At 48.0% G+C, this 12391-nt stretch overlaps 1 protein-coding gene across 2 annotated transcripts; it reads left to right on the top strand.

Annotated features, from left to right (window-relative positions):
- Positions 1 to 370: 370 nt before the first annotated feature.
- On the top strand, positions 371 to 11650 carry LOC120753997 (homeobox protein SIX4). Of its 2 annotated transcripts, XR_005701307.2 has the most exons (4): positions 371 to 1227; positions 2582 to 3270; positions 5687 to 6821; positions 6920 to 11650. XR_005701307.2 is itself a non-coding variant. In XM_040067042.2 (3 exons), exons 1-3 carry the CDS (start codon positions 401 to 403, stop codon positions 6481 to 6483), a joined length of 2313 nt encoding a protein of 770 aa, XP_039922976.1. In that variant the 5' UTR covers positions 371 to 400; the 3' UTR covers positions 6484 to 11650. The 2 variants fall into 2 exon arrangements, 1 of the variants encoding a protein (XP_039922976.1); XM_040067042.2 differs by having other exon boundaries at positions 5687 to 11650.
- Positions 11651 to 12391: the final 741 nt, after the last annotated feature.

The raw sequence follows: 12391 nt of genomic DNA, 5'->3' as shown, positions 1-12391 counted from the left end.
GTGGAGATGGGAAGGGGGGGAAGCGGAGAGACGAGCGCCGCCGTTTGATTGACGGTTGCCACGGAGACGCCTTGGCCCCGCCCCCCCGGCGCGGCGCAGCCAATGGGAGGTCGCGGCCGGGGCAGCGGTGGGCGGGGCCACATAGTCTTGCGGCGGGTGCGGGAGTCGCGGCGGGGGGAGCGGCGGAGCGCGGCCGGGATACAGCAGCGATCCCGGATGGTCACTGCGGGGCCGGGGGAAACCTGATCGGCTAGGGCAGGAGGAGGAGAGAGATAGGAAGAGGGGGAGAGGAGGAGAAGGGAACTCGTGGGGGGGGGGGAGGGAGGAAGGAAAAAAAAAAAAAGACCACGTGAAAAAAAAGGAAAAAAAAAAAAAAAAACAAAGGAAAACAAACCGAAACATGTCTTCTGCCTCCCCCGCCACGGACGACATCGTGATCGCGGTAGAGATCAAGGAGGAAAATGTGATGGAAATGCTCTCCGAAGCCCCCGACGGGCCCGCGCCGCCGCCCCCTCCCGCCGCTGCCCCGTTCCCCATGGAGCGTGCAGGCTCCGCCGCCGCCGGCGAGGAGGGAGCCGCGGAACAGGTACTGCTCCATACGGAACTCCTGGCCAGGAATCACCACGCTGCCTCCTCTCCCTCCTCTTCGTCTTCCTCCTCCTCCTCCTCGCAGACCCCCCTGGCTTTCTCGCCGGACCACGTCGCCTGCGTGTGCGAGGCGCTGCAGCAAGGTGGGAACCTGGACCGCCTGGCCAGGTTCCTGTGGTCTTTGCCCCCGAGCGATCTGCTACGTGGCAACGAGAGCTTGATGAAAGCCCGGGCGCTGGTGGCTTTTCACCAGGGCATCTACGCCGAGCTGTACAGCATCCTGGAGAGCCACAACTTCGACTCCTCCAACCACCCGCTGCTGCAGGAGCTCTGGTACAAGGCTCGCTACACCGAGGCGGAGCGAGCCCGGGGCAGACCCTTGGGGGCGGTGGACAAGTACAGGTTGCGGAGGAAATACCCCCTGCCCAGGACCATCTGGGACGGCGAGGAGACGGTCTACTGCTTCAAGGAGAAGTCCCGCAACGCGCTGAAGGAGCTCTACAAGCAGAACCGATACCCCTCGCCCGCCGAGAAGCGCAACCTGGCCAAGATCACCGGGCTGTCCCTCACGCAGGTCAGCAACTGGTTCAAGAACCGCAGGCAGCGGGACCGCAACCCTTCCGAGACCCAGTCCAAAAGGTGAGGGAAAACTTTTTCCTCCCCGCCCCCTCTCCCGCCTGCCTTTCCCTCTCCCGGCTCTTTCTTCCCTTGCAAACATGGCGCTTACCTTCGGTGCGCCTCGTCCTCCCCTCCTTCCTCCTCCCCGCTCCCTCGTTCCCAACACACCCACCCGGCCCGGGCGTGCGAGGCGGCGCGGGGAAACTTCCCGGACCCGCCGCCCCGCGCTCCCGGGGGAGCTCCCGGCACGGGGGAGCCGCGGGGCGGACTCCCGGGAGGGGACGGCACGGGGGTGTTCGTTCCCCCCGCTCCTTGTTTTTATTCAATTGTCGCGCCTGACAGAGTTAATCATTGACGGCCGGAGGACGCGCGGGGTCCCTTCTGTTTTGAAACCTGACTCGGGAGCGGGCCGGGCTCGGGTTTCAGCGGGGGAGCGGGGCCGGTTCCCGGGGCTCCCGGCCGCGCCGCCGGGCGGGAGAGCGGCCCCGGCCCCGGCCCCGCTCCGCCCGCGGCTCGGGCTCGGGCCCGGCTCCCCCCGCCCCGCGGCGGGGGCGCGGGCAGGTGGAGGTGACCTCCCCGCTCCCGCCCCCCGCCTTCCTCCGGGAAGGGACGGGAAAGGGGGGAGAGAAAGCGCGGGGAGGAGGGGGGAGGAAGGGAGCGGGGAGAGAAGGAGGGAAAGCGGCCGGCGGAGGGGGCCCCAAGGCATTTCTCAACCAAGGGCGCGATTGTGCCGCCGCGGCCCCTCTCCGCGGGACACATCAAAGGGCGAGGGGGAGGGAGGGGAGAGCGACCGAAAAATGCAGCCGAGGGCGGACCAGTCAGCGAAAAAACCCGGCGCAGCCCCGGGCGGAGGCACAAAGGCCGCCCCCCCGTCCCTCCGGCCCTCCCCCAGGCCGGCGGCCACGGCCGGAGGTGCCTCCGCCGGCCCCGGGGGCAGCGCGGGCCGGGGTCTCCCCCTTCCCCCGGCCCGGGGGCGGCACGCTGAGCCCGCAGGGTCCGGCGGCGCTTCCCGGCCTTGCCTCACCTCCCAGCGCTTTGCCAAATGGCCGCGGCCGGTCTCACACGTGTGGACGCCCCGGGCCGGCGGAGGGGGGCCCAGGCAGCCTCCTTCGGTCGCCGGGGTGGAGGAATTTATTTACGACTCCATAACCCAGTCTGTAAAGTTTCTCCTTTGGCGAGTGTTTGGTTTGATGTGTTCTATTCTAAGAAACCTCCTCTCCCTTGGCTTGAATATTCGTTTAAAGTGCCTTGTAAAGGCAAAAAAATTGTTCGTGGAAACTCTCACATGCTTGTGTTAGGGCTAGAAGTCCCCCTTGGTGCAGAGATCCTGGCACGCCGTGGTAATGCAATGTCATCTCTCCATCTTTTCCCATAGCGAGTCAGATGGCAACCCTAGCACAGAAGATGAATCCAGCAAGGGGCGTGAGGATTTATCTCCCCATCCACTCTCCAGCTCCTCCGATGGCGTTACCAGCCTCAGCCTTCCCGGCCACATGGAGCCTGTCTACATGCAGCAGCTTGGAAACACTAAAATAGCCTTGAGCTCGTCTGGTGTCTTGTTGAATGGGAACCTCATGCCTGCCAGTACCTCTCCTGTCTTCCTCAATGGTAGCTCGTTTCTTCAGGGACCCAACAGTGTCATACTCAATGGACTCAGCGTGGGCACTTCGCAGACTGTTACCTTAAATTCGCCCAAAACCGCGGCGAGCGTTGTGAGCAACGGCGTGTCCATCACTGATATACTGTCGTCATCGTCGTCAGAAGATGTCAAGGACTTCAAACTCCTTCAGGCCTCGGTCCCCAATGCCACAGCAACCTTCAGCCCTAGCAACATCCCAGTCACTTTCCCAGGATTGATACCGAGCTCAGAGGTGAAAAGGGAAGGCGTAGAAACTGCTGCTTCCCAGGATGGGGGCTCTGTAGTTACTTTTACTGCTCCTGTCCAAATAAACCAGTATGGCATTGTCCAGATCCCCAATTCAGGAACAAATGGCCAGCTGCTGAACGGAAGCATTGGTTTTTCTTCTCTGCAGCTGCCTCCAGTTTCTGTGGCAGCTTCACAAGGTAAAAGCTTTGCCTCTTGCAGTGAGAGGTATGAGAAAAAGTTGGAATCGGGCTCACTTAGCATTTTAGAAGCTGTGGTCCTTTCCTTCCAAGGTGCCAACCTTCTATCTCAGCCATGGCCATGCACAGAACATCAAATAATACTGTTTGCCTCCCCTTATAGTGGGTTATACTCATGGGCAGACCGTTAGATGAGGCTGAGCTCCTCTGTTAAGGGCATGGAAGGAGGTCTGGTAATTTACACCCCTTTCATCTCGTGCTGTTCACAGAAGTCTGTGATACGAGTCTTCACAAATATCTGTAAATTTTACATGTTTCAGTAATTCAAAATATTCCCCATTTGCCGCTGAATTCTTTTAATGAGAAGGTTCATAAAAATGAAAATTATGGCAGCTGGAAATTGTTACCGTTGTTGTTCTTGTGGTGGTTGTTTTGGGGTTTTGTTTTCTTAAGGAAGGCAGTGCACAAAAATACATTTTGAATTACTGTAGACACAACAAGACCAAGCAGTTGCTTGTACATTTTCTGTTCCATAATTAAGAAAGATTAAACTTGAGGGAGACAATAGAAGTAGATAGAAACTGTGAGGCTCTTTGGATAAAACTGCCCTCAGTCCAAGGGAAATATGTCATCACAGGTTCATGTGCCAAGTGTGCAGGCTCCGCCCCAAGTTTGCTTTAGAGCTGGTCTTAACGTACCGTAGTCTGAATCTTGCAGCTGGCCAGGAAGAATCCCAGGGAGCACAAACCTAGTTCTGGATCCCTTTTTTGAAGCAGGTCAGTTAAAAAGCACAGTTAAACATCTTTGGTACTCATTGGCCACTTTATCCTTGGTTATGAAAATGATTAAACTGGAATGATTGTCTCTAGTTTCAGGAGCTGTGAATACTATAATGAAAATCAAATTGTGCTCGTGTGCTTCTTGAATTTAATGTGCATAGGGTGTGAATTGTTCTTGCTGAAGCGCAGGGAGGAACACTGGAGCCGTGCAACCACATTTCAAATGGGTGCACAATTACAAGGTCCTAAAATGTGGCACTCACAGGCACTGGAAGGTATTGGCACATAGTTTAACCAAGATTAGAGAGAGAAGACATTTAGTCTGAATGCCACCTGTAATTACTAAAGCCATTTAATCCACATGCTCCAAGGCATAAGCTAACAGCCAGCAAAGGTGAGAAAGTCCTGTCTTTTTAAGTCTTGTAGGACTTACTGTATTTGAAAGTCCTAAGATCCATAATCTCTTCTCTGACCATTTTCCCAACGGTTAAAAACACTTGACTGCCCACTGGAAAGTGATCCACCATATCTTTGGTGCAGAGAAAAGTTCTGGTTTTCTTGGGTGGGTAGCTGGCTGTCTATTCCAAGTGAAGCATGCTGCAGGCTATTTCAAGTAAGCCAGTAAATAATACTGACAGGTAACTTCAGGCTACCTGGCTTTCTTAGTCTAGTTTACCCATATGCATAACATCTTGCAAAAATTCATCACTGATTAACTGTAATTAATAGGGAACTAAAATAGTCTGCATGTGAGAAATTCATCTTCGGTGCTGTTCTAAAATATTCAGCTGTGTGCAACTGTAATCTTTTATAATTAAACTGCTTATGAGAAAGAGAGGTGTTCCAAGTGGGACTCAGCCCCGAGAGCCAGCATTTCTTATTTTAGGAATTACCTTAATGACAACTGACACGGCACATCCAGTGGAAACAACTTCAGGTCATCTCTGGCCGCCTCTTCTTACTTTGGCTCACTGCAACATCACACGAGCAGAGCTGTGGCTTTCAGCAAGGACAGGCGGTGCTGGGTGACTTTTCACAGCATGGTGGATGTGGTAGGATTAGGATTTTGGAAAAACACGATAAAGCAAGGTGAAAGGGAACAGAGCTGAGTGCTTGAGGATCAGCCATTTAGACCGATAGAAATTAGCGGTTTTTTGAGTTTTCTGTGCGGGTTGACTCGGGCAGGTTCTGCCCAGCAGTAGTGGATTTCATGTGACGTGTCTCCAGTTCCCACACACAAGCTGTAGTCTGTCACTGAACTATCTTTAATAGCTTTCCATGCTTCTATTCTTAGATGGAAATTGAGTGGTGGCAACTAGTGAAGGCCAAAGCACGTTCATTTTAGTCACATGGCTGGGGACTGTTTGCCCCTTAATGAGAGTCTGAAAGATACCTAATCTAATATACCAGAAACAGGTTTTTTTTTAACTTTCTAGAAGCAACTTCTATTAACAGCATTGATTTCTCTACACCAAGTTTTCTCTCACCTGCTATTGCTTTTTTCACCTGAATTGCTTTTCAGTGTTGCATGAAGTATTAGTGTATGTGTACACCTCAAAGGTAAAAAAAGCCAAGACTGCATAACTCCCTGCCAGCTGCAATCTCTGTTTTCTTTTCTTTTGTTTCCCTTTCCCTAGGTAATGTTTCAGTAAGCCCCAGCACATCCGATGGAGGAACTTTTACGACCGAATCTTCAACCGTGCAGCAAGGAAAGGTTTTCTTCAGCCCCCTTGCTCCAAGTGCAGTGGTTTATACAGTTCCCAATTCGGGCCAGGCAGTAGGATCTGTCAAGCAGGAAGGACTGGAAAGAAGCCTGGTGTTTTCTCAGTTGATGCCAGTCAGTCAGAACACGCAGCTGAACGTCAACATGTCTTCTGAAAATATATCCAGCGCAGGACTCCAGTCCCTGGCCTCCTCGTTAGTGAATGTAACGCCCTCACATAATTTTTCCCTCACACCACCAACTCTTTTAAATGCTGCAGAACTGAGCTCTGGTATTTCGGAAAGCCAGTCCATGTCTTCACCCGTGACCAGTACCTCTACAGTGATATCTATCAGCAACACTAACTATGCAACCCTTCAGAACTGTCCCCTCATCACCAGTCAGGATCTGTTGTCCATTTCCACAGCGCAGCCCGTGCTTGGAGAAATAGTTTCGACCAGTGGAGAGCGTGTCAGCCAGCCCCCTGCACAGGTGCACCAGGATTTCGGCAGAGAGCACAGGTTGGTTCTGCAAGCCGTACCCGATGTCAAAGAGAATTTCTTACCTAATTCTGAGAGTAAGTCAACTGGCAGTTTAATGATGCTGGATTCCAAATCTAAGTATGTTATGAGTAACATGGTTGACACGGTGTGTGAAGAACTGGAAACGGACAAAAAAGAGCTTGCCAAACTGCAGACAGTTCAGATGGATGAAGTTATGCAAGACTTGTAACTTCTTTCTTTTTTTGCTTTCTGTTTTAATAGATAAGTCTCCTGTTGAGGCCCTAACAAGCACCTAGTGGGGTGTTTGTGGGGTTTTTTGTTTGGTGGGGTTTTTTTCATTTAAAGAAACCAGAAGAACATTTAAGTGGTCTGAATCAATGTACAGAGGAATCTCCGACAGTGGAATTAGGTTGCCACGCTTGGCTTGCATGCAGTATTCTCTTTTAAGCAGATTAAAGGAGAAGGGAAATGGCGAGGGCAAGTACTGAGGAATGGGTACAGGATTGGCTACCAGATACTACCCTGAAAATTTAACTTGACTCTCCATAGTACAACATACTCTTAACAGTAAGTATACACTCCTAGCTTCAGGCAGAAAACAAAAATCTCACTCCAAAATGGTAGAAACAATGCAGACTTTTTTTTTTTTTTCTGTTTACTTCCAGTCCATGGGCATTGAGAGATTTCTAAGGAACTTCAGACGATACCTCTCCGGCTACTTTTATGTTGTTTGAGGTTAAGAAACAAAACAAAATCATAATATTGTTACTGGTATGTTTGCTTTTTTTCCAGCAGACTTACATTCAAACCAAAAATCTCACATCAATCATGTACAGGTTTCTGAATGCTACAGCTAGCATTTTGTCAGTGCACCAGTAAAGGCACAGTTTGAAACTCTAATTATGCAATTCAGAAGCTTTCTATCCAGTATGAATGTAAATATTGTTTCAGTTCTTATAAAGGAGACTTTTTTTTTTTAATTAGTACAATGGATTTTATTTATGGTTTATGTTCCCTTTCACTTTAGACACAATGCATTGAAAAGGAAAACATTTTCTGGCTTTTTAATTTATTTTATTGTTTGAGCAGGAAGTAAGCGTAGTTATTTCTGACAAGGTTTTACTTTTTTTTTGTAGTTTTTTTTTTCAAGCAATAGACTGTAAAAGTAAAATGTTAATCACACTGAAACTAGAAAATTAATTCCCAGTCTCACAAACCCAGGAGGTCACTGTTTCTACCCCCTCTGTCTTTGTGTTCAGGGTTTTTTTGTTTGTTTGTTTGTTTGTTTTGTTAGTAATTTGCGAATTAGTTGAACCCTTTTGTGTATTTTTTACAGAATTCCACGTGCCTTTCTTCCTAGTGGCCTTATCTTTGTTACTAAAGCACAGTGGCAGGAGGAATAAAAACACTGATTTGCAAATAATCCGTCCTCAGGGCCAAATCCTGATGCCTTACTTCTGCAAGTAGACCCGCTGACTTGGGTGACCCTGCTTGCACGAGTAAGAAGAGGTTTAAGAGTCTTTTGGACACCGTGGGCGATGCAGAGGTTTAAGAGTCTTTTGGACACTGTGTGTGATGCAGAGGTTTAAGAGTCTTTTGGACACCGTGGGCGATGCAGAGGTTTAAGAGTCTTTTGGGCACCGTGGCTGATTTTGGACACGGTGACATTTCCTGGCAGCGCAGAGAGCCGAGGATGGGTCCTTGTGCACCACATCAGCAGGACAGGAGCGGGCTGCAGAAGCACCACAGGGTTGTGCTGAGGGGAAGCTCTTGGCTCCAGCCTCAGGCAGGTGGGCAGGAAAGGTTGGATGTGCAAGGCAAGGAAGGGAACCCCACTTTTACACGGGCCCATTGGCCAAACAGCCCGCGTGGGAGGGCTTCAGCTGCTGGTTGAGCAAGACCCCCATCCAGGAGTGCAGTTGAGTGTGTGTTTATGTAAATCCTCCCAGGAGAAGCAGCCTGGGGGATGCTGGTGGGAACTGCAGCAGCGTGCCTGGCTGGGGATGAGTGTCCACACCTTTCTCCCTGGGGACAGCAGGAGCGGGCGGGCTCTGGGCAGGTGGAACAGATCTTAACCTTTCCTCCAGAGGAGTTTTTGTAGCATGGAAAAGCACATCCTTTAAGCTTTAAAATAATGATAAGAATTCAGATGCACAAAAATGGCAGTGCCGTTAATCCTCATGGGTTTGGTTTTGTTATATTTTATCCTGATGTCAATATATACAGTAATTAAAGCATGTGTTCATCCTCATCAGGGGCCTAGTCCAAAGCCTTCGGAAGGCAATGGGAAGTGTTTTCCTAAGCTTCTGTGGGCTCTGTATCAGGCTCAGGACAAAACAAGACCACTTTTAAAGGACAAAAAAAATGGAAAGGAAAGATAAATGAGGTGGCATATCCCAGTGTGTTTTTCTTGGTCTTGACTGGTTCCATGGAAAGCTTTTGGGGAATGAAGGTTTTTCCGTGTGCCGCGAGCATGGCATCGGCATTCTCGTTGTAGTTTTGCACTATATTGCGTATTTTGCAAGGTTTCCTGTGGAATCTTGAGGCTGAGCTCTGCTGGTGAGCACTGGAGTCCACGCTGCGAGCCAGAGTCTCCAGAGCTGCAGGGAAGAGTGCAGGAAAAGGGAAGAACGAGTGTGCAGCTGTACGGAGTCGCTGACGCTCTGCAGGCAGGAGCAGCCCACCAGCAGTTGGCTGTCCCCACGTGCTCCCAGGCAAACAGGGTGGTTGAGGCAAGTGCTTTAAAGCAGAGATTATCACAAACAGGACATGGAGCTGTATGTTCCCCTGGCACAACTTTCCCTGACGTTCCCGAGAGCTCCGCGTGAGCAGGGAATCGGATAGTCTCGAGTTCTCCTAAAGGCTCTGCTTGTTTATCTGTTTGCTGGGCCCCAGCATGAGCAATCTGTTTCCCACCTCTTCCTCACCCATGTAACTAAGATGGTGATGACAGTAGCTGTAGCTCTATATGCTTTGCATGAAATCATTCAGCCCTTTGGAAAATTAGGAATACCCTGTATCGCTGTCATTTTAATGGAGAATGTGTACTTGGCTCTGAAAGAGTTGATGGTGGATTAACATGTGGTCTGTGAAGCTCAGACTATATTTGGAGGCAAGCTAGGGAATATTTCAGAGCAGTTGTTGGTGTGATCATCTCTCATAACTGAAGAGACCGTGGTGTTACAACAGTACCTGTTACTTTATTTTTTATTTTTCCTTCTTTGCATTCGTTGTGTTACTGAGGCTCTGAATTCCATGGCTTTGCTGCACAGTTGATGTGAAAAACTGTGTATGTTGTTACAGTGGCACGTTTCTTGGAGTGTCTGGTACTTCTAATAGGAGACTTCCCACTCTTCTGTGGGAGTGGAGGATGTACATAAAAGCAGTGTTTTGGGACAAAGTAAGATTAATCTATTCTAGTCTTCCAGATATCAAGTAACTTCTTATTATCTTTGACTCTTTCTTTCTTTCTCCTGTTGAAAATAAGTGTCATTCCCTCCAGATAACGTAGTTATAACTTCATGTTTTCTGCGGGTACATATGCACAATATAAAGACTCATTGCACGGTACAGTGTGTTTAAAATAGAAATTTAAATAAGTAGTTTTATTCCTTACAAGGGTAAGTTCTTATTTTGTGGCCCTCAGGCAGGCAGGCTCACTGCTCTCAGTAGACAGTACTCAAAGCCCCAAAAAGTGTCCAGGGCCAAGATCTTTGGCTGCTGTAAATAAGGCATTGCTCCACTGATTCCCAAACCAAGGATTTTTACGTGGTGTTTAGGGGATTTGGATGCTGGTCTCCCACACATGGGAGGGCAGTGAGTGTCCAAGCCCCACAGACAGCCTTTATTATCACATTCTGTTGTTTAAGTGGAAGGTATGTCTACCTGGCATACACGTTCCTTCCCTTCCCTCCCTCTCTGTTATGGATGAGAATAGAGGATCATTTCAACTTCACATATGTTTGTAACTTCTAAGTCCACTGGAAATCTTAGAGAAAACATTGCCAAATTCTACTGCTTTACTAGTCCCAGACTCAGCTTTGAAAAATATGCCTAAAGTTCAAGCAAATTCTTACAAAGCACGATGTTACAAACCCCTCTCTTCTTTACTACTTTTGATTAAAGCTGCCTCTGTTTCACCCAGAGTTTTGCAGAAAACCAGAACCACGTTGAATTGAATGCTCTCTGTGGACTATTTGCAGCGTTATCCCTGTGGTCTTACCTGCAAGGACATTTCAGCAATGTAAATCACAGACATCTCTTGGCCAGGTCCTCAGCTGGGCTAAACCAGCACGTTTCCATTGTCTTTGATGTCCTTTCATGCCAGCTGGGAATATGGTCCATTCATTTCACTGCTCTTAGATTAGGGATGGATTTGGCCCAGCTGCACAGTGGCAGCACAAAGCAGAGCACAAGGCTGACACTTGGGTAGAACCAAACAGTCACAGTCTATCAAAGCATATACCTCTTCCCATTTACTGCTTTCCCCTACCTGTGGATTCAGGAAGACTCATTCAGAAAGTGACTTCACCCAGAAGTGAGGCTGGAACTGTCGTTACTACTCCCAGTCTGAGACTGATGACAAGAATGGGCAGGTTCTGACTTCAAATCATGCAAAATCACCTCAGTAACGATTTTCAGTTAAATAAATCAGGGTGGAATTTGGCCCTGTTTGCACAGGAGCTTTTCATGTGCATCCAGTGTCTGTGCACTTTTCTTAGCAAGGGCAGATGAACAGGAGGATGCATCCCTCCAGTATCAAATGAAATATTCGTTCAGGGCTCTGGGGACATGAACTGCCCAGGCCTTGTGGTCAAGAAGAATGTCAAATCATCAAAAAGAATAGTAATTTTATAATTCTGAAAACAAAAATAATGGTATCTTTAAAAGCAAGGATGCCTGAAGTCTTCCTGTATCTCCTAGCAGTTATTATCTTGAAGGATATTTTATACCTTAGTTGTATGTTTCATATAATTTAAAACTTGCTTCTTAAATTTCTGAACTCAAGGAGGGGGTGAATCTTCTGGCTTTCAGGATTCACATTCAGAGGATGTTTGTTCTTTTGCTGCATGTACTGTTTGTCCAGAACTAACCAGTTATTTCTCCAATATGGGTTTTATTGTGCCTTACAACAAATATTAAATTTAAGCGGAATGTACGCATTAGAGGAGGGAATAATCAAGAAGTCTTTACTGCACTGTTAGGTGATGCTGCCCCAGAGTGTATCATCAAACATATCTGTGCTTAATTACCCAACCAAAGAGATCTAAAGTATGTATGTTTGTTGTACTGTAATAGGGGTTTGTGCCTGGACAATTAAGTGTTTTATTTGTATTCTGAGATGATGTGAACTTATTTTTCTAAACACTATACTGAATAAACTTTATATTTATACACATCTTGTGCAAATATTTCTGTTTGGATGTCATGTGAGGGCTTTGAATTTTGAGTTAGAAAAGCAATCTGAAGTAGAAACTTGGCTTCTAATGACTCATCATGAAAGGTGATGGCAACTAGGAACGCCTGTGCTTGCCAGGGATCTGATTGAAGCCCTATTTAAGCAAGAATGAGACTTTCTGTTGACTTGAGGGGGTTTTGTTGGAATTCTAAAATACTAAATTAAAAAACGTAAATCTCATACCTCACATTGAACCTGTTTGTGTCTCAAACCAAATTTATGCCATAATTAGTTAGGTACTATTAAAATCTATTTCCACCTGCTAGTTAGGACTAGTCAGTATTTACTTGTGGTTCCCATGACGCTGGCATTCTTTCTGTGTCAGGGGCTTTTTTGGGGTAGGTGTACTCGTATTTGCTAAATTCCTGTTTGCTGAAATTTTCTTTAAAATGTTTCACATAGTGTCAAACTTGGTTTTGGCAGCCTTTTGAGAACAGCTTGAAATGTTATGTTCCCCTGATATTAAAGGATTTAAACACATTACCATATTACCTCAGATCTGTGTTCCAAGCACCAGGATTGCCTGGTTATGATTTCGATGCCAAAGTGAACTGCAGTAAATCCAAATGGACTAATCTGTGCAGGTGGAATAGTTTCCCTCACCGAAGTTATATATGCATTTTAGAGATAATTAACAGCCTACACACGCCAGCAGGAAAACACCCTTCCATCCCCTTAA

Source organism: Hirundo rustica, chromosome 6, assembly GCF_015227805.2.
Source record: "Hirundo rustica isolate bHirRus1 chromosome 6, bHirRus1.pri.v3, whole genome shotgun sequence".
Classification (NCBI taxonomy): Eukaryota; Metazoa; Chordata; class Aves; order Passeriformes; family Hirundinidae; genus Hirundo; species Hirundo rustica.
The sequence above is the reverse complement of the archived record's forward strand: the minus strand, read 5'-3'. Positions and strand labels throughout refer to the sequence as shown.